This window comes from Vicia villosa, linkage group LG2, assembly GCF_029867415.1.
Source record: "Vicia villosa cultivar HV-30 ecotype Madison, WI linkage group LG2, Vvil1.0, whole genome shotgun sequence".
Classification (NCBI taxonomy): Eukaryota; Viridiplantae; Streptophyta; class Magnoliopsida; order Fabales; family Fabaceae; genus Vicia; species Vicia villosa.
Genome location: NC_081181.1, coordinates 149,486,807 through 149,509,747, shown reverse-complemented (window position 1 = coordinate 149,509,747; position 22,941 = coordinate 149,486,807). Strand labels below are relative to the sequence as shown.

Below are 22,941 nucleotides of genomic sequence, written 5' to 3'. Positions count from 1 at the left end.
CCAAAATTTAGCCAACTTCAACAAGGCATAAATCCCTCAATTTTTATCATATGAAGGAGTTCTTGTACTTTTTAGAAACCTCAAGATGTCCTCTACAAGCTACTTTGGAAGCATTTTTGCATTTGGAGAAGTTATCTTGATGTTATGGTCTTTGACAAAAAACCACTTTTTGTTGACTTTGAAAATGACTTATAATGTCTTAGCTCATATTTTCCAAATGGTGAATCCAATGACCATAGGACCAATTGCACTTGAAAGATAATTGAATTACCTTCAAAATGAGCCTTGGTTGGAAGTTTTTTGATGAATGATGAGAGAGTTATGGCCAGTCAAAGTTCAGTTGACTTTTTAGGAGAAAACCCTAATTTTGAAACTTAGGGTTTTGCTGATTTCTGAGCTTTTCTTGATGAATTTTAATCAACCACTAGTGAAATGATGAATCCTTTGACAAAATATGGATGTTGACAAAAAATTTCATTTTTGACTGTCTGTTGCCTTTTTTATCGTACGAGTCGTCTGTTGACTGTTTGAGACGTCGATTGCGCGTCCGAGCGAATCGAAGTTTGAAAATTTGTCTAGTGGTACTTTGAGACATATGGAGGTACATAAAATCCATTTGAAGTCTCAAAAAACTTGTTCTCCTTAAAAAACAAAAACCCTAGTTAGGGACTGTTTGTGTAGGAGACAGTCGAGCGTACCTGATTTTTGTGCAGTGCTGAGTCTTTGCTGATCTTGTGATTGTCAGAAGACTTCTAGGACAAAAATCTTGGAATTTTGAAGTGTGAAAGATGGATTTGATTGATGGTACAAAACACGGAGAAACGTGCTGTCATCGGGTTTGACTGTTTACTGGCTGTTCGGGTATTAATGTAACAGTTAAAGTGAAAATTCAACAGTTAAAGTTAATTTTTCTTTTTGTTTTTGTTGTGTTAATGGTGAGAAATTATTTACATGATTTGTTAGAAAAACACAAACATAATAAATAATTAAAGTACACTGTACGAGAACAAAATTACCGTCAATAATAAGACTGAAAGGATTTAATGCACAGAAAAAATAAATATTTTAACTAGCAATAAACACATATAATATTATCTTACTAGTTAAATGACGATATAATAGATAGTGTAATACTTAATATTGACAGTACAAATATTACCTAAACAAAACGTAGTAAACAGCACGGTAAATATAAAGAACGGTACATTCTAAAAACAGAAGATACGACAAACTTTACATATGACGATTAATAATCCATGCTATGACCAACAGAAAATAGATGATCAGAAGTGTAACCATCGCAGGTCCGCATTTTTCAGCACTATGCAGACAGAAGAAGGACATGATCACCGTAGCAATGGTGATGACTATAAGAAAAAGTGTCTCCATCCACTTTGCCATTTTTTGCCGGGGAAGAAGAGAAAATAGATATGAGGTAGAAATTTGAGAGATTGAATGAAATTTGATGTGAGATTTTATGGAAAAAATGAGAGGTATTTATAGAATGAAAAGAAGGATAGAGACGTTGGGGAATGAAGTGATTCCGTACAAAAAAGGAAAATTTGAGTGGTAGTAGGATTTGAAAGAAAGTGTATGGTAGGGTTTGAAAAGAGAAATGTGTAGAATAAAGTTAGGATTTGATTTGAAAGAAAGAGATTTGAAAAGAAAGAAAGAGATTTTGAAAATAATAGAATATAGTACAAAAATTAGTGGGAAACAATAATAATTTAATTGTTACCAGTACAGTCTGAATCCCCGGACTCTGTGCCTGCAAAATTTAATTCTGTACCAAATGCGTCAGTACTATTTATCTGCAAATAAATCTCAAATAAATAGCGTGTGTGAAGTAATAAACAATACTTGGCGTTTGTGTAAGAATAAATTCAACAGCGAACCAAAATACCGTATAAGAAAAATTCTAAAAACCAAGTATTCATAAATCAGGATATTTATGGAATAAAAAAAATCCAAGATTATATGAAGCTCTTAATTTTTAGACATAAGTTTTCTTGAAAAAAGATGCGGGCAAATTTTGGGGTATAACACACATCTTTGTCTGCTTGTGCCTGTAACATCCACATTTGCTGAAAATTTTGAACCATTCTATGTTCTTTTGAGTTTCTTCTTCTTATTTATCTGGCAGCTTTGTCTGCTTGTGCCTGTAACATCCACATTTGTAGATTCACAAATATATTCACAGATAGTTACACAATATAATTTAAAAAACATATAATACCTTAGGAATTTGGCTTAAAGAATCAGTTTTTGACACCAATTCCAACTCAACATTTCTCTTAAAAAATAAAACATTGACTATAACAATCAGATCACAAGTTATCCAACTTACCGAAAAATTCCGTGCATTATGAGTTGTACTATTGCATTTTGAACAGTGCCTCACAGCTTTTGTGTCATTCTTTTTTTTCTTCGGAGCACCTTTACTCTTCACTGTTATTGGATCACCTACCGCCTCCCTTTGTGTCCCAATTTGATCGTCGGCACTGCAATATTTTTTGTGTAACTTCATGATGTCCTCCATTATTTCCCCATAAACACCATTCTTCTTTGAAGCTTCTTTGCAAAAAGAGGTAAAAAGAGAACAGTATGAACCAAAACGGGCAACCTCCATCGAATTTGAATTTACTGTACCATTATCAACCATGTTCAAATATTCAATTTTTGCATCCTTTGCCCAGCGCGATAGAACCATACTACAAGGAATGTTTGAAACATGTTCTTCCTTCATGACATAAAAAATATGAGAACATGGAAGCCCACGAGAATCAAATAACTTACAAGAACATTGAAATTTTGTACCATCATAAACAACTCTTCTTTCATAGTTTTCCGTACAATATTTTGTCAACACGTACATCTTCACATCACCATGTCTTACAAAGCTCTTAACAATCAACGCACCAGCCTTCATAATTTCATCTTTAACTTCTTTGAAAATATCGGTTGTATAAATTTTAGCGGCATCGCTCTCAATCAAACGCAGGTGAGTTGTCAACGCCGTTTCTAAAAACTTGGATTTAAAATCAGCTACCAGTTCATTGTTTCTGTAGTGTCTAAGAGCCTCATCAAAATTGTGCATAAATTCAAAAATATAGCCTTTCTTCCTAACGTAACTCTTGATTATTGCATTAATCGCTTCACATTGAGATGTAGTTCTTATACGTCCAAAAAAGTTGTCACGTAAATATGCAGTTGCCCACAGTGACTTGTTCTCATACGTCTTGGTTACCCATGGATTTCCTTCAAGTCCATTTTCTTTAATTAGCTCTGACCAAAAATTTTCAAATTGATCCTTTGAAAAATTTCAGTACATTGCTTTTTTAAAGCCTTCCAAAAACTCAGAGTTCTTTACATTTTCACCTGCATTCTTATTCAAATGCCTAGCACATAACCGATGGGTTGCATCGGGAAAATCGGTTTTATAGCCTCCTTCATAGCACCATCCCCATCCGTTACCACTGCTTGTGGGTATTTGTCATCCATGCACTCTAAAAAACAACTCAACAACCACTTATAGGTATCTGATGTTTCATCTGATACCAACTCAGCACCAAAATTAACTGTCTGAGAGTGCTGGTTACACCCTGAAAATATAACCAATGGGTAGTTGTATTTGTTCTTCTTGTAAGTTGTGTCAAACGCAACCACATCGCCAAAACAAAAATAGTCATATCTATTTCTCCCATCAGCCAAAAAAAGAGACCTCAGTCGTCCATCACCGCTGAAGGCATATTTTGCATATAGCATGGGATCAGTAGATGACTTTACATTTAGATAATTTAAAGAAGCGGCAATGTCACCATCTTTAATAAGGTCACGCATTTTTTTATCAAAATAATTGTACAGATCTTTCTTTGTAAATCCAACACTAGCGTATCCACCCTTCAGAGCAACCATGTACCCCACTATATGACAAGTTCTAATTCCATGTGACTGAAGACCATCAATCTGAGCTCTATCCACTTCATAAATTTGACGATAAACGGGGTGTAAGTGCATAAACCTATATGGGGTTAATTCATGGTTATGAGTCTCTTCAAAAAATGACACTACATATCTACCCTTTTTGGCGTTGTAGTGCAAACAAATCCTAGCTAAGCATTTAGTACGGGTAATACGTCTCTCATCTCTTTTCCTATCTAACCTAGAAAAGTGTTTATCCTCTCTTAAGCCATGCTTGTTGCATACAAATTGCCTCATTACTATTATTTTACTGTCTTCAGACCATTTACTCCTAATATCACTTTTCCTTATGGAAAAACCTTTGCATTTACCATACTTTTAATAAAAATCATAACCTTCATTAAAAGAATCGAATTCCATAGCACGAATATCAGCAGAAGTCATGGAAGCAATACTTACCCTTTTATCGCCTACAACTGCATCTAATTCTGCTGAATCATCTTCATCGCCATTATCAGCATCGTCGACATCATCATCATTGCCTACAACTGCATCTAATTCTGCCGAATAATCTTCATCACCATTATCAGCATCGTCGACATCATCATCGCCTTCAACTGCATCTAATTCTGCCAAATCATCTTCATCGGCATTATCAGCATCGTCGACATCATCACCTGAGCTTTAATAACTATCACCCTCACCATCATTTAATTCTATATCACCATCAGTGGAATGAACTTCATTGGAATCAACCTCAAATGAATTGTTTGAGTTTTCCATCGTGAACCTGAAATAAAACAACTTTGAACATCCCAAAATTCAACATCAATCACAATACCAAATTCCAGCCGCATGTTCATCATATGTAACTCAGAAAATTGAAATCGAAATCATTAAAATTGAAACACATATACAGAAAACAAATTGACGCATAATCCCTAATTCCTAAATTGAAATACACATATATAGAAAACAAAATCAAACATAAACCCTAATTCCCAAATTGAAATCAAATGTAATACACCAATTCGATATCAAGAAATCTTAGTAACTAATATCAATTAAATATAACAACAGATGTCAAATTTACCTTAGCAATTATGTTCTCAATAAGAACACAATCACACAGTGCCCTTTTGCCGGGATTTACAAATTTTTGTTGGTATGAAGTGAATTAACAAACAATGGTGAACCAAGTACAAATAGAAAGATGACGAGTACGAATAGAAAGGTGACGAGTACGAACTGAGCAAACAATGATGGATTGAGTATGAAACTAGTTGCAGAAGAGAAAAGAGAAAGATGAGTTGCAGAAGAGAAAAGAGAAAGATAAGTTTATTTGATTTTGAGATTTTTATTTGATTTTCAATGTAATAATTAAAATATTAATTTTGTCATTTTTAATATGATAGGGATTTAAGTGCAATATTAATAAAATGAGACTACATAATAAGTGGTATGTACAATGTAATCCTATGTGGCACTAATTAAATTAGGGTAACTTAGGGTTTGTTTCTCATTGATCAAATTAATGACTTCACCAAAGAAGACATTTTTGTGACTTCACCATAGAATTTTCCTTTTTTATTTTGCTTATAGCATATTCCATTCATTCAACTAATCATTTATGAAAAATTTTTTCCTAGTTCTGCTAGGGTTTGTTTCTTTTCTTCTCCCACTGAGAAGCTTTGATCTTTTTCTCTTTTCCTGGTTTTTTTGGGTCCGTACTACCTTTTGACTATACAGAATGGCAAATCCGAATATTAACGACATCTCACTGCAAGAGGAGGATGATGAAGGGGGGTTTTGTTTCGATGTGGAGGATGAATGTACAGAAGCTGGTGATCTTCGATTGTGTCTTGTTGGAAGGTTTTTGTGTGATAAACCAATCCATGTTATGTCTATGAAGAAGAGAGTGGCGGATATGTGGCGTCCGGTCAAGGGGGTCATTATCAAGAAAGCTTTGGAAGGATTATTCCTGTTTCAATTTTCTCATAAGCTAGATATGGAGGCTGCGCTGAAAGGAGGGCCCTGGACCTTCGGTAGTCATTTGCTAATCATTGATAGAGTACAGATCGGAATGCAAATTGAACACATCCCGTTGTTCTATGTTGAATTCTGGGTTCAGATTCATAATCTTCCTGCAGGTCTAATGTTGGAGAAAGTCGGTAAAGCTATGGCTAATTATATTGGTTCATTCGTGGAGTATGATAAGAATAATAATTCAAGCTTCTGGAGGCAGTATATGCGCTTGAGAGTGAAAGTGGATGTCCGTCAGCCGTTAAAGAAAAATTCCAGAGTTAAAAATAAAGGCGGAGAGTGGTGTACGGTTAATTTTAAGTATGAGAATTTGGGACTTTTCTGTTTTGTATGTGGATTGTTGGGTCATTCGGAACAGAAGTGTGAAATTCGTTTCGCTATGGAGGATGATAATGGATTGAGAGGTTGGTCTAATGAAATTAGGGTGGAGAATAGGAGGTTCACTAATGCTGCAAGCTCAAAATGGCTGAAGGAGGAAGGTGTGGGTAGAGATTCACCAAAGTGCTCCGCTGATGGACATGAGGCGCGTGCTCACCACGCCAACACAGATGCATCTGCAACTGATTTTTCACCCGTAGGGGCCCACCACGATTTGACTGTTACTGGTGGAATCGGTGACAATCATGAGACATTAATGCATTGTCAAATTATTCCCAAGCATCCTATTATGAACATTAATGTGCCAGCCGCGTCAACAAGTGCCACGGTTTTGTTTTCAGAAGGAAGTTTTGGAGACAAAAAGACAAACCAATCATTGACAATTAAGGAGGCTGTCCCCCCACTACCAAAACCTAATGCTGCTATTCAGTGGCTGTCCAATCCTGTTTCGGTCCTTAACCAAAATTCCACCGGCCCACCTTTTTCAACCCAACCAATCATAAGCCCACACATTTCCAACATGCAAAATCCGGAAAAATTAAACCTTAACCATATTGTGTTCTCTCAACCCAAACAAACTATTTTGCCCAGTAATAACAGCTCTTTACACACGCAAAAAACCAGTAACTTAACCACCAAACCCCATAAATTCAAACCAAAAACTTCCATTTCAAAACAGATGACCAGTAGTAAAACAGTCAAACACATTTCCCATACTCCTAACCATGATAAGCTTCCTCTGAGCTATGCTATCCAACCATCATTTTCTGAAGTTACTGATGGCGATAATGGCGAAGGCCCGCTTGAACGGAAAAGACGCAGAGAACATGTTTCCAGCAGTAGTGCAGAGAGTGTAGAAGCATCCCAGACTTTTTTATCGGCAGGTCCTGGCAGCCAGGACTGCCGGGACCAATGAAAATTCTTAGCTGGAATTGTCGGGGCTTGAGCAACCCGCGTGCAATTCCAAACTTGCGACAACTCGCTCAAAAACACCGGCCGGATGTTCTATTCCTGTCGGAGACGTTGTCAAAGAAGCAGAAGCTATACTACGTTGCAACATCATCATGTCCCTTGCCCATCTCTTTGTCCGTGGTGTGATTGTGAAGATGAAGATGATTGGCATGTTTTTTTCGGTTGCGCGTCTACTTCTCAAAGTTGGTGGGCAGCAGGTTTGTCATCCTTAATCGACTCTCGTTTACAATCATTTCATGATGCTAAGTCCCTTATTTTTGACGTTTGTAGTCGAGAGGACCGTAGGGATGCTGGTAGATTTGCTGTTATGCTTGAGGTCCTTTGGCGCAGTAGAAATAATGTGGTCTGGCAAGATGTCCGAGAAGATGCTATAAGAATTGGTTTACAAGCATATCACAACTGGTATGATTGGTTTATAGCCATAGAGGAGCATGCTATGGGTGATAATAATAATAATTTAGTAGCTTGGAGTCCGCCTATGATAAATCAGTTGAAGTGTAATGTTGATGCAGGTTTTAATAACGTTCGTGGTACGACTAATAGAGGGTGGTGTTTTAGGGATCATTTGGGGAGATTCATCAGAGCAGGTGTAGCTTGGGGTGTGGGTCTTTTTTCTGTCCACGAAGCTGAAGCCATGGCTTTGAAGGAAGCTATCCAACATGCCATCTCCTCCCATTTCTCTTATGTTGTCTTTGAAAGTGATTGTCAATTAGTCGTAAATTCTATTAAAGCCAAGCATGTTGGCTATTCTGAGTTTAGTTTTATAATTAAGTCTATTCAGAATTTGTTATGTTGTTTTCCGAACTTTGAGGTAAAGTTCATTAAGCGCCAAGCGAATTCGGTTGCCCATTCCTTAGCTAAGGCGGCCGATTCTTGGTCTAGGCGTAGTTCCCTTACTATGATACCTCCTTGTATTGAGATTGATTTGATGAATGAAAGCTCTTAAGTTTGTTCTTGTCAAAAAAAAAAAAAACTAATCATTTATGAACTATTTCTTGTAGGGTAATGCTAACGAGTGCCCCAGGGGCACTGGTTAAGAGATTAAAAAGGTAAGTTGAACATTATTTAATAAAGTAAAAATGTAAGTTTTTTATCTAAAATATATGTAATTAATGCATGAAAACATAGATAATTAACTTTTTTTTAAAGAATATTGTGTATATTCAATGCATTGAATATACATATTTTCTTTATTATGAATGCTTAACCAGTGCCCCTAGGGCACTCGTTAGCATGACCCTTTCTTGTATCACTATTATGATAAACTAGTATAGAAGAGTTTGGTTCGTTACTTTAATTAGAGAAAGTTGTGATCCTAGTAACTACACATTGATCACATTATGAGTGATATGATAAGTGGGTCATATAATGGAGGATCAAGACATAACTTGTCATGAATGGCCGTTCCTATCATATATGTTGATTCTATAATTAATGTAATTATTGCTAGCTTAATTATATGGTCTCAATTATACTACAACATGTGCATAAAACACATTCAGTCAAATGAATACATATAACCTTTTCATACTATTTTTATCTTTGCATTTGAGCTCTTAGGGCCGGCCCTGGCCAGGGCAAGCAGACCCACAGTCCAGGGACTCCAAAAATCAAGGGCCTCACTTTTTTATTTTTGGTAGTAATATAAATCAGTTCAAAGGGTGTAAATAACAACCAACAGGCCCAATCTATTATAAGCTCAGAAAGAATAGCACAAAAAAAAAGTAGATTTTATTCCTTCAGTTTTTGTTCTGCTCTAAAACTTTTCAGTTTTCACCGATACCGATATTTTTGTCGCTTCACTTCTCCACCTCTAGCCACCGCTTCGTCTGCCTCGCCGCCCGCCACCACACAAAAACCAGTGAATCCACCACGGCACCATCGTGCCCGTCTCCGAGGTAACCTCATATATTTCTCTTTGCGATTTGCTTCGAAAAATTATTTATTGATAACTTTGTTTCATTTTTTTCCTTGATTCTAAAAGTAAAAGTCTTGATTGATTCTTGATGCTTGCTTAATTATGTTGCCGTTAATTTTTTATTTATAAGATTGAGAGGGAAGAAATGAGTTTTTTGTTTTGAGTGGGTGTTATGTTGTTGTTTGTTTTGAGTGAGAGTGAGAGAAAGTGAAGAATGAAGATGATTTTTAATGAACTCATGAACATGGTGGAGTACTTGTTTATTGTTTGAGAATGAAAAAGAAGGTGTGTTGAAGAATTTGCTTCAAAAAAAATGCTAGAAGGGAGATTTTTTTCAAGTAGCTAGAAGGTATTTTGATAATATTGATTAGAATTTTATTTTTATATTAATTACATGGATTAATGATTATTTTTGTTGTTTTGATGCTATATATAATTTAAATAACTGATGTTAACTTTTTAATTAGGCGCCTATTTTTATTATTTGCCCTGGGCCTCTAAAAAGTCGGGACCGGCTCTGGCTCTTACGTTTGAAGGCTCTTGATTCAACCATGTCATTTGCTGCTACTGTAAATCAGAAAAATAGCCTATCTACAATTGTCTATGTCATCTGTTGCACTGTGAAACTTCTAATGAAATTTGGGGTGAAACTCAAAGTCTAGCAGATGTACAGACAAATTCGAGAACAATCTATCTCAAATCATAATTTTACAGCACTCGCAAAGGAGAGATGAAAATGGGCTTGTATCTCACAAAAATGATGAACCTGGCTGATATATTAAAGTTGGCAGGATCACCAATCTCCAATTCAGACTTAATAATCCAAACTCGGAATAGCATGAATGTTGAATATAACCACTACAGTAAAAACACACATTTAACCTCAAACGTGAAAGAGTTTTAATCTCGGTTATAAAAGCAAGGTAACGAACAGCGTCATGAAAACTTGTCAGCGTAAACAATCAAAGCTTATGGATAATGATGATTCTTTTTATACCCTTTAAATATTTTCATGTATCGCTCTACTGGATACATCCATCTTAAATAAATTGGACCACAAAATCTAATCTCTCTTACTATATGAACAACTAAGGGAACTATAGTGTAAAAAAAAATCGAGGAAAATACATCACTAATTGACACAAGATAATTACACAACATGTTCTAACTCATATAAATTTTTAGAATCAATGACTTTACCACGTATAACATTGAAGAATAAGCATAATCTGGTTATAATTATCTTAAATTTTTGGTTAAAATGCCACCGATAGCCACTTGTAAAAATTGTTGCATCAAGACATGAAAATCAGGAGATTTTAATCCAACTAATTTGAGATCTTTTAGTAACACAAGTTTCTTCAAAATTGATGAGTACCCTTGGAGAACTTTGATACCCTGCAAGCAATCGCAATGTTTTCTTTTATAGATAGAGCGTGACATGCTGGGAACAAATATGTTCTATTTCCTGTTACTTTTTGAGATAACTCTTGTCGTATACCCATCACCACCATATCTAGACGAGATTTTTTTACTATATTTTGTCTTGCCTTTAATATTGAGAAGTGTTCTAATCAAACTATCACATACATTTTTCTCCACATGCATTACATCAAGATAATATCTTACATCGAGACTAGACCAATATGGAAAATTAAAGAATACCGTCTTTTTTTCAAATATTTTTCTCCGTGAGCCCATTTTGTTTCTTTCCAAAGACAACATCAATATGTTGTCACCTTTTATAAACTTCCTTCTTGGTTAAGGGCTTTGGAGCGATATCAAACTCATTCTTTTCATTAAAATCCTTCCGCAATATATGGCATGGATGATTAGGTCTTAGAAATTTTTTATGCCCACGGTAAACAATCTTTTTTCAATTTTGTAATTGTTGGGAACATGCATTATCTTCACATACACTGGCGGAGCCAAGGCCCGGCGAAGATGGGCACTTGCCCGGGCTCTTCTTCCCCGTGTAGCCTCAAGCCCCAACATTACATGCTTAACAATCTCTTGGATTCTTGTTTGGATTCGCTTATAGTTTTGGTTCAGTCATGATTTCTAGCAACGAGGAGAACAATATATAGCTTTCATCTTGCTTAAGAAGTGTTCGATGAAATGAAATACCTCCACCGATTTCCTCTCTTTTCTTCTGATTCTGTTTTTATTTTCTTGTGCTCAGATGTTAAATTGTTGTACTAATGATAATGCAGCCTGTGAATTGGTTATTTTGATGCCGTTATCGCTGTTTTGAAACTCACACGCCACATGTTCGATGAAATGCATAGGTCGGTTTCTTGCTTCGTTCCCTTGTTTTGCTTATACTTCTTGGTTCTACTTCTTCCTGACTTCACATTTCAGTTATGATTTTTGATTTGTTTTAGGTGTTACTTCTTCCTGACTTCACAATTCATAAATCGTTGTGTCACATCTGTTTTCGCGGTAATAGATCGTAGCTAAATAAATTTATACTGATGTCGGTAGATAAATAGTTTTATTTATTTTTAGTGTGATATTTTTGAAGCAGGCATCTTATTCTACTGGAGTCACTATCCAATTTAAGAACGAGGAGGAGTGTGAGGCTTTTCATTCTGTTGTCCAACAATGGATAAAGAAAGCCAATGTTCAAGGTGCTCCTTTGTAAATGTGTGAACTTTATCGTAGAATAGCTTCTGATGTGCTGCATTTTTTTTTCCTGTAGTATATTCTCATTGCTTTTTAAACCTTATCCTCCGGCTCCCACATGTTTGTAGCATGTTTATTGTTAAATGAATCTTACTTTGTAAAGGTGTACACCTTACTGTAGAATGACCTCTCATGTTCAAAGTTTTTTAGTATATTCTCATTGCTTAAAAACTTTTATCCTCCGAATGTTTGTTGGTTAAACAAATTTTCTTCTCTGGTGCACTGAATACAAACTTAACTTTGGCTTATAAGTTGACATGTTTTAAGAGTAATTTTTGTGTTGCTGACATTACAATGCAGACTGTGATTAATACTTCATATTTTAAAATTATGATCATGCCATGTTATCCTTTCTAGATGGATATTAGTTCATTAAGATTTGTGTTAGGAACTTGAGAGAATAATTGATAATTAATTGTATTTTGATAAGATTTTACTTGGTTCAAAATTTCCTTAATTTTCATTGCTCCTAAATTTTGACTAGCAGATAGATGTTAGATATTATAATGAGACTTTAAGTCATTTCCTGTAGTGGATATGTAATAATATTTGTAGAAAATCAATCGATTCATTATTAAAAATTGAATTTGTTCTATTTTCCTTTGTTTGTAATTTGTGACTATCATAGGATGCTCTTGGTTATTTAAAGTGCTATATATATACACTGCCTCCCTATCCCATAATATATCTGTATATTTTTATCTTTATAAGTAGCAAATAAGAGTCTAGAATGTTTAACATGAAATTGCACTTCATGATGCTAAGTGGAAACACATAAGAAAAAGACAATGAGAGCTTATGTTGATGTTCTTACCAAGGAATGATGTTATTGTGCCAGATCTATCTAAGGTGTTTCAAAGTTTGGGAATGGTTGAATCCAAGTCAGTGGGAATACTTCACCTCTGCAAATACACGATACAAGTAAGTTTAGGCTGGGTTAACATTATTACCTCTGTTCATATCTCTCATTATATGGCAACTGTAATTTGATAGTTGAAAGGTGGTAGCAAATTTTTGCCCAGGCTTCATAATTTTTCTGGCTCCGCCACTGTTCACATATATGACACGCTTTATGTCCCTTAACGTTGTATCCAGACAAATTATCGTATGCAAGAAAGTCATTGATTAAGCAAAACAACTTGGTACACATCTTAAAGTTATCACACTCATATATGTATCATCAACATCAACACCTTCCAACCACAAACCCTTAAATCTTCAATCAATCAATGGAATTAAATAAACGTCTATGTCATTCCCTGGTTGTTTTGGACATGAAATCATCATTGATAACATCATATATTTTTGCTTCATGCACAACCATAGAGATAGGTTGTCAATTGTGAGAAGAATAGACCATGAAGTATGGTTAGTACTCAAATTACCAAATGAGTTCATTTCATCCATGTCAAGTCCAAGCCTAAGGTTCCTTGGCTCAACGGCAAAATTTAGAAACAACGAATTAATTTTCTTCCATTGCAATGAGTCAACTACATGGAAAAAATTTCCATCACATACTCTTTCATTTGCATGTCATCTAGTATTCTTTGTGTCATTTACAGTAGCAAACATTCTCTTGAACATTTGAATTATCGGTAGGTACCACATCACCTTGAAAGGAACACCCTTTCTAGTTACACCATCGTCATCTTCAGCATCATTGTCCTTTTGTTTGTAGCATGGCTCCCCGCACCTCAGGAACTCCTTCAATTTTTCATATTTTATCTTGTATAATATGTAATCATTACGACATGCATGTACTTTGACATAGTCCAAATCCATTAGACACGTCCGAGATGTAGTTCTTCAAGTACATTTGTATATATTGAATAACAAATGCAACAAGTCAAAGATTTAGCTTGGAACATATCCAACTCTTGAAATGGTTGCACGTGCACACAATGTTGTTGCACTCGTTCTTACGGGGAGATCAACTTGTCTAAATTTTGCTAACTCGTCAAGGAGGTTGAGGTTGACGGAGTCGAATGATGCATGAGGCATTTTTCTGTATGTGATACTACTCATCTTTTAGTTTTTATTTGATGTCTTGTATGTCATCACAATGGTTCTTCTACTTAGGTGTCTTTACCACCTAATCTTCTTTGTATATTATATTATTTTTCTTATATGCTCCGTAAATAAAACATCTATACCTCTGGTAGATAACTTTGGTGTTCTTGAGACAGAAGAGCATAACCTCATAATAATAGTTGTCTTGGGTGCATCTATAATGTTTATCATGATTTGGTCATACTCTAAAAATGTGTCCATGAAACTAATCATTTTGTAACATGAAGTTGCATCTTTCAATCTATTTCAGTTGGACAATGGATATGGTTGCTTCTATAATGTTGAATGTTAGGTGTCCAATGGTTATGTTGTATAACAAAAAGGTGTTTACCTCGAGATATCAAACATTGATGGTTTTAGCTTTATTGTCTACTCCAAAAGTCGCTCTCACGGAGATGGAGTAAGGATCCTCTCCATTTCTCAAAAGAAATGGAGGTGTCCATTACTATAGTTTTCAAGAAAATAAAAGATATAAATGCACGTATTTTTTAAAGTGGTGACATTAATTACACATTTATACACCAAAACCATAGTAATGGACACCTCCATTTCTTTTGAGAAATGGAGAGGATCCTTACTCACGAAGATGTATCCACAAACTTTTGCATTCTCATTAGAGAATCCTAATAGGTAAAATTTAAAGGGTTATTGGTGTTTTGATTCAAATTCAAATCGCTTAAAGGTGTCCTAGTGAAGGACGCCATCAGAGCTATCGGAAGAGTCATGGACATGCATTGTTTGGTGTAGGTTGGATCGGTTTTAAGGTAAAGACTCATTTGATCCAAAGATAAAATTACTCATAATTTGGTTCAATTTTTTTATGAATAGTTAAAAAAATCGATCTGATCTAATTCGATCAAATTTCAAGTAGTTTAATTTGAATCAATTTTTGAATATCCAAATTACTAATTGTAATTTATTCTTTATACTATAAAAACTTTATAAATTTATAAGTTTGGTGAATATATAAAATACAATAACATATTAAACGGTGGGGTGCGTAAGAGCATCTCCAATGGAGGTTGCTTAATGCACATTAGGATTTATAAGTTTTTTTTATCATTGTAGTAGATACACGTGGCGTTCCAGAACTTAAATATTTGGAGCAATCTAAAAAAATGGGTTGCTTATCATTAAATAATATTAATCTTGATAATTTGTGGGACCAAATATAAATTGATTGGACCACATATAGATTGCTTATTAAAATCACCGTTAAAATAAAATTGATTTAAATTGCTTAAATATTTACTTAAATGCAATGTGGCAATTTGGTTCCACAAAAATATATCAAGCTATCTAAATTTTATATGGTGAAGTTGTAAAAATTTGAGATAAAATAGCATTTTTGTTATTCACTGTACCGGTAAAACACGTTTTAAACCTGGATGTCTAGTAGGAGGAAACAACCTTTGTCAACAGTTGTATTTAATATATTACTTAATAGTAGCCTGCCCGTGTCCGTGTGACATACGTGGTCCTTTTCTTCGCCAACTCACCAATAAGCTATATACAAATAAAACTCCACACTCACTCCTTCCTCACTTAACTCAGTTCAATCACAGAAGCAACTTAACTTTTCTGATGAATATTTTTGAATCATCGTTTACCGAGTTCAACTACGGCACACACCAGCACTCTGATACATCTTCTTCGTCAGAAACAAGCTCCTCAAACCATAATAATGCAGAAACGTTTTTGGCATCTGAGAGACCTAAGAAGCGAACAGGTAGAAGAGTATTCAAGGAGACAAGACACCCTGTGTATCGAGGAATACGAAAGCGGAACAATAACAAGTGGGTTTCTGAAATGCGAGTTCCTAACAGTAACAAATGCAGTAAGTCAAGGATTTGGCTTGGAACATATCCTACACCAGAAATGGCTGCACGTGCACACGATGTTGCTGCACTCGTTCTTAAGGGGAAATCAGCTTGTCTTAATTTTGCCGACTCGGCATGGCGGTTGAGGTTGCCGGAGTCAAATGATGCGGAGGAGATAAGGAAAGCTGCAATGGAAGCTGCTGAGTTGTTTGCTGTTGAGGACAACAGTGATGGAGGGGCCATTGAAGATTCCAATGATAAGCATGTTATGACGGAAATGGAAGACATGCATGATTTGCTTTTGAGAATTGCAAATGAGCCATTACGTTCTCCTTCTCCATCTATCACAGATTATGCTACTAACTGGGGTGATATGGAGATATTCGACACTCAAGTTTCATCATTGTGGAACTTTTCTATTTGACATGCTACGGTCTTCTTAGGGTTTCAAATTCCTTTTGTTGGATTTCAATTAAATTTCGAACACACACTACTAAAAATGTAATTAGTTAAAATTTGTTGTTAGTTTCTCACTTATTTCCTTTGTATAAGTTTAATGTAAATAATTCATTAGATTAAATCATTTGTGGGTTGGTTTGACACACTTTTGTTAACCTAAATACATGGCAAATACCTTTCATGCATTAAGATGAATTAGAAGTTGATTTAAGCATGTTTAAATTTTTTATTTAAAATAAACTAAAAAGTGGTATTTGACAAAGGAGATTATCATGTATATATAGTCTATTTGGTTAGCCCGCAGTGATAATTTGTTCTATGGTTCTTTACCAAATGGAAAAGAGTTGGAAGATATAAGATTAATTATTGTTTAGAGTTTCACATCAAACATATAATATATGGCATAAATATGTTCTTAAAAATAGGGACAATTTTCACTCTACAAATCGGTTTTGTAGAATTGAGTTAAACTCAACTATATATTTCTTAATATGGTATTTAGAGCCTCGTTTATCATACGATGTGTCAGGTTTTCATTATCGGATCACCCACCATTTATTTTCACGCTACAGTTGTCTAGATTTGGGCGAGAGAGGTATGTTAAGAATGCTTATAAGTGGGAGCAATCATCACTAAACAAGTCGGTTTTATAGAAATAAATTAGGCGCAACCACTTTTCTTGTAGGATGAGTTAGATCCAGTCACATTTTTTAATAATTATTTTTTTTTTGACTTAGAGTTGGTTTTGTACTCTGTCCAATGTGAGTTCTTACTCTTTCTCTGGCTGCCTTCAGAATCCTATCCTATATCTTGGCCAATAGTCATGCGAGTGATTCGACCTTTTTCGAATTATTTATTTTTGGCGTAGTTGTAACTCTTATGTTCTGTTGATGATGTGTCTGGTAATCAGAGATCTAGTTGAGTTCCTCGGTTGAGTGTGGCTGCATTTGTGGTACCACCTTTCTTATTGGGAGTTCTTCTTGCTGTTTTGGCTGTCTTGCTTTGTTTTGGTTTACATCTTGTGGCAGCTTGACCTTTTACTCTATTTGTATTTGGGTTCTTCCCTCTTCTATTGTATTTAATATATACGTATAGTTTTATCATTAAATAAAAATCAAATAAGAAAAGAGCACGTTTTAAACTTTATAATTCCTAAATGCCATAAATGTATGTAGTATGGATAGGGTACTGGAAAACATCCAAGTCAGTCAAGGTGTGAACAAACAAATTATATATGATGAAGTACTGATGCACCGTGGTCCTATACGTGGTCCTGACTCCTGTCCTATACTACCTCACCAACGAGCAAATTCAATTACTCAGTAGCTAATTCAATCACACAAGCAACTTATCTTTCTAATGAATTTTTTGAGTCATCGTTTGGCGAGTTGAACTATTGCACACACACTCAGATACTTCTTCGTCAAACAAGTTCTTCAAACGGTAACAATGAAGAAATTATTAATTATAGTTGGAATAGTTAGTTCTCTGTTATAGATTAGCCAATGTATAATTGTTTTTGGCATTCGGTTAATTTTCAATTCAGCAAGGATAAAATATTCTTTCCTTTTCTTCCTTTTTCAGTATGTATGTGATATGGTAAGATGGTATCAGAGTTCAATTCTTGAACAATATTGAGTTCTAGTTTGTCCTCAATCTTCTGTCTTTTTTTTCTTTTGTTTGAAATTGATTGATTCTCCTTATTGTACCAACACCATGTATAATATTTGACTGTATATTTGTATATATCAAACTACTCACAATATAGGTATAAGAAATTCATTTCTTATCTAATTTTTTATCTTATCTAGAATGACTTTGATAAGAACTCAATTTAAAATGAATAACAAGCGCTTACCATCTTGGAATTATTCATTTGAAATTTTTATAACACTCTTTGTTAGAGATTGTTGTTATCAAGTCCTAGTATTTAGGAAGAATAAGTCATTCATGAAGTCCTAGTTTTTAGGGAGAATCAGTTTTAATCTCAGTTTCTTAAGTAACCACGTAGTAGGCTTGTAAATGTGGTTTTCTGCCACTCTTTTGTCCTGATAAAAGGCTATAAAACAACCTCTGTTTGTTTTGATTCAATAGAGTGTTATTTTCCTGCTGCTATCTCTTAGTCCTTGAACAATTTGTATCAGAGCTCCGAAATGGGCCTGATAGAGTGTGAGTTAAACAAAGAGAGAACAAAATGTCAACCTCAGAGAAGTTTGTGCAGCCGTCCATTCCGAGGTTTGATGGCCATTATGATCATTGGTCAATGATGATGGAGAACTTTCTAAGGAGCAAGGAGATGTGGAGCCTAGTGGACGAAGGAATCTCGGGGCCAGTAATTGGGACAACAACAACAAGTGAAGCACAAAGGAAGACCGTGGAGGAGGCCAAACTCAAAGATATGAAGGTCAAGAACTTCTTGTTCCAGGCGATTGATAGAGAAATCTTAGAAACAATTCTTGACAAGGGAACGTCGAAGGCAATATGGAACTCAATGAAACAGAAGTATCAAGGGTCCACAAAAGTGAAAAGGGCACAACTTCAAGCATTGAGAAGGGTGTTTGAGTTGCTCACCATGAAAGGAGGAGAAAAAGTGGACAATTTCTTGGGACGAACCTTGGTCGTGGTGAACAAAATGAAGTCAAATGGTGAGACAATGGAGCAAAGTACAGTGGTTAGTAAGATACTTAGATCATTATTAAACAAGTATAATTATGTTGTTTGTTCAATAGAGGAGTCAAATGATCTAATTACTTTAAGCATTGATGAGTTGCATGGAAGTCTCCTTGTTCATGAACAAAGGATGCAAGGAAACCAGTGGGAGGAACATGTGTTGAAAGTAGCTCATGAAGACAGGCCAAATAGGGTAAGAGGTCAAAGCGTTTTTAGAGGATGACATGGCAGAAGTAGAGGGATACATTCTCCAAACAAAGCAATTATTCAGTGTTTCAAACGCCATAAGTTGGGACACTTTCAATACGAGTGTCCTGACTGGGAGAAGAGAGCAAATTATGATGAGTTGGACGAAGAAAAAGAGCTTTTATTGATGTCTTATGAAGAACCTCATCAAACAAAGAAAAGAAAGAAGAAATATGATACTTTGACTTGGGTTGTAGTAATCATATGACAGGGAACAAGGAATGGTTTTTAGACTTAGAAGAATAATACTATAAAACAATGAATCTTGGAAATGGTATGAGAATGACAATAGCAGCAAAAGGAAGTGTAAGGATGGAATTGAATGGCATAACCCAGGTAATATCGAATGTTTATTATATTCCCAAGCTTAAAAACAATTTATTAAGCATAGGACAACTTCAAGAAAATGGGTTAACCATTCTGATTCGGGATGGAACTTGCAAAGTATTTCATCCTAGGAGGGGGTTAATTATGTAAAATTATATGAGTAGAAATAGAATTTTTTACGTGTTAGCTTCCATGGCACAAAAACATTATTTGTATTTACAAGTTGAAGTCGCTTCAGAAGAAGATATTGTGTCAGAAAAAGAAGCTCACATGTGGAATTGTCGCTTTGGACACTTGAATCACAAGGCACTAAGAACACTTTCCTACAAGAAGATTTTAATTGGTGTCATACCCCAAAATTTGCCCATACTATTTCTCTTGTTCAAATTCAAATCTAAGTACAATGTTCAAAAGACACCCTCTCCTAAACAAGACTCAAAGAATTAGGGTTTTGTTGTTCTGAGGGAAAATTAATGAACCAAATGCTCCAAGGCACCCCATATTGTCTATGATACTCCATACTACCTCCATAACAAATTTCAAGTCTCAATCCAAAAGATTGACTACTCAATTGCTCAGAAAGTCAACAATCGACTGGGTTGACCTAAAAGTCAACTGTGGTCAAAGTACAGTCAAAACTCCTGATTTTTTGTCAACATACTCATATTAAAGTATCATTCACCATTTGATCAATAATTGATCATGGTTCATCAAGGAAAGATCAGAAATCAACAATTCCAAAAGTTTCTAAATTAGGGTTTTATAAGAGAAAGTCAACTTAACTTTGACCAGCCATAACTCCCACATGGAACATCAGAAATTTTCCATCCAAATCTCATTTTGAAGGAAATTGAATTCTCTACAAATTTGTCTCTCACATACCAAGTCTAAAAATGCTTCATTTGAGAGATATGGAGCAAAAGATTACAGGTCCTTTTTGAAAGTCAACCAAAAGCAGTTTTTTGTCAAAGCCCATATCATCAAGATAAATTCTTAAAATGGAAAAAAGCTTCCAAAGTGGTTTGTAAAGGACATCTTGAGGTTTCCAAAAAGTCCTAGAACTCCTCCGTATCTTAAAAATTGATAGAGATATGCCTCGTCAAAATTGGACAATTTTTGAAGAGAAAATGTGAAGAAAAGGGCTTCAAAATGAATCTTTTTTGCAAAAAGACCCAATCTTTTTGATTCAATCTTGTTCCCCAAGCCATCAAAGATACTCAATCTCCAAGCCACGAAAATATGATTAAAATTTGATTTTTTTTCAATTTTATTTCATTAAAAATCATGGATTTAGCCAATATTTGGAAGAAGAATTAAAAAGATTTGATTTTCTTTTAGTTCCAATCATATCCAATCTATATTCATTCCAAATTATCAATCAAATTTCGTGTGCCAACTAATTGGGAAAAAGATGAGATCACATGGGCAAATTTAGAAAGATTTAGAAACATAATTTCAATCAAATTTGACATATTGCAAATCAAAGATTCAAATGGATTCTTGCCATAATTCTTACCCTAATTGATTCTCCTATATAAACACAAGTGTTTCAGATGCAAGTTTCACGAAATTTTGGCCATCAGAATCCTAGTAGAGCTTTGGAATTTTGGAAGAAAAATCAAGATTCGGATTCTGAAGTACAAGCCAATTCAAGGCCTCTGATCAATCTCAATACATTCCTTGAGAGTTTCTGAAGCGATACCAATCATCACATAAGGTCAGTACCCCCAGAATCATCCTCTACAAGCTCTGGTTTGTGCCACTTTAAATTCATTCGATTTGGCTCTTTCATGCATTATCCATGAAAATTCATTGCATATTTGTGTTTAGTATTGTATTGTGATCGTTTCTGGAGGTTTATTGATATTTCTGTGCTGTTGTGAGCAATACGCCATTGTTAGGTTTCTTAGAGTCAATTAGGGGTTTTCAATACAGGTAAAATCTGGTTCAATTGAGGCCATGGTTGTGTTCGTGAGGTCTGGACGATTTCATCCATGGCCTCGCGAAAAATTTCTATGTTGTTTTGCTTGTATTCGCTATTCGCAGGGTCTATGGCAACGGAAGCGTCTGTGGGCATAGGCTAAGGCAACGGCTGGAGGTTGAAGATGATGTCGTGGCAAGACATCATTGGCTGGTTCAAACGAGCGCGCGCTTTTCATTATTTGAGAGGCTGAAGGATCATGTGCGCGCATCTCATAAAAGACTATGGTGTATCCCCTTGATCCAACCATCAGATCTTTCCCTCATCTGATCGAACGCTCTAGGAGACGAAGGTGCACCATACTCCTCACACGCGTGCAGCACCAGATCACAAGCTAAGTTTTCCACAAAAATTTCTTTTTAATTACATAAACCATTTTTTTTACTATTTATTTTATATATATATATATATATATATATATATATATATATATTGTTTTTCTTATTCGTTTTTCTTTTCTATAATATTTTTCTTAATAAATTTATTTTTTCTAATTTCTTTTTAATAAAATCTTTGTTTTATTTAATTTCAATTATGTCAATTAATTTGATTTAATTTGATTTATTTAGTTAAATATTTTATAAAATCTTAATTAATTTCTTTTAATTAATAAAAATTATAAGAATGTCATATATTTAATCAAATTCATATTTTTCCATCGATTTAATTAATTAGGTTAAAAAACCAATAATTAATTGAATCAATCGTTTATTTTGTTTTTTAATTAATTTGTGCCCTAATCAGGGTTTACGAAGATCACTCCTACACTAAAAATTTTCTGTTTATTTGTGCATTTTCAGGGTTAACCTCAAGGCTACCTCCGACTACGAACCATATCAGATCAAAAGCTAAGTCCTATTCTATATTTTATTTTTAATTTTCTTTTACCTTTTTTTTATCAAATTAGGGTTAGCTTTAACTATCAACGAATTGATAACGCACTCACCCCTTTGTATTTGTTTTCCTTTTCCCAATTTTCAGGGTTAGCCAACCGTCAAAGCTCAATAGTCGGTAACCCTAAAACCTAACCTCATTTATTTTTCTGTCTTAATTATTATTTATGTCAGACCTATTGCCCTGCTGGTCCCCTGGTTTCTTTTTCCCCTTCCCCATAATATTTTTTGTAATTGCTTCCTGGTGTATTGTTTGGCCTTGAAGGCACTTAACCTGTCATTATATTATTGTGTGGTTAGTAATCCTAGGGAGTGGTAACCCTGAATTGAATTTAGAATAACATAATTATAAGATAATTTCTGAATTAATCACGTGATTGTTGCACCCACGCACCTTTTATGGTACCCCTCTTGTTGCCTGTTTCCTGTCGCCTGTTGCCTTGTGTTTTTTGCAGAATAGCCTTGTCCCTCGAATACGAGGATACCTCAGCGATGTTTCCCTCGGTTCATTCAAAGGTCATAAGTCCCTAATGATGCTGCCTTCGATTCGCCAAATAT

The 22,941-nt window shown here is 34.9% G+C and overlaps 4 protein-coding genes across 4 annotated transcripts; 3 read left to right on the top strand and 1 right to left on the bottom strand.

The window, feature by feature from the left end:
* Positions 1–2,132: 2,132 nt before the first annotated feature.
* LOC131650306 (protein FAR1-RELATED SEQUENCE 5-like) lies at positions 2,133–4,704 on the bottom strand. Its single transcript, XM_058920018.1, has 6 exons — positions 4,647–4,704; positions 4,381–4,598; positions 3,399–4,296; positions 2,348–3,285; positions 2,237–2,293; positions 2,133–2,159 (listed from the first exon to the last, which is right to left on the bottom strand). The coding sequence occupies exons 1-6, from the start codon at positions 4,702–4,704 to the stop codon at positions 2,133–2,135; spliced, it is 2,196 nt and encodes a 731-aa protein (XP_058776001.1).
* A 2,638-nt stretch (positions 4,705–7,342) lies between these two features.
* Positions 7,343–11,876, top strand: LOC131650303 (uncharacterized). The gene is made up of 4 exons (XM_058920014.1): positions 7,343–8,125; positions 11,415–11,479; positions 11,617–11,674; positions 11,760–11,876. Exons 1-4 carry the CDS (start codon positions 7,343–7,345, stop codon positions 11,874–11,876), a joined length of 1,023 nt encoding a protein of 340 aa, XP_058775997.1.
* A 3,673-nt stretch (positions 11,877–15,549) lies between these two features.
* Positions 15,550–16,359, top strand: LOC131647027 (dehydration-responsive element-binding protein 1E-like). Its single transcript, XM_058916942.1, has one exon. The coding sequence runs from the start codon at positions 15,572–15,574 to the stop codon at positions 16,229–16,231; it is 660 nt and encodes a 219-aa protein (XP_058772925.1). The 5' UTR covers positions 15,550–15,571; the 3' UTR covers positions 16,232–16,359.
* A 2,101-nt stretch (positions 16,360–18,460) lies between these two features.
* Positions 18,461–19,159, top strand: LOC131650302 (uncharacterized). The gene has a single exon (XM_058920013.1). It carries the CDS (start codon positions 18,461–18,463, stop codon positions 19,157–19,159), a length of 699 nt encoding a protein of 232 aa, XP_058775996.1.
* The last annotated feature ends 3,782 nt before the right edge of the window (positions 19,160–22,941 follow it).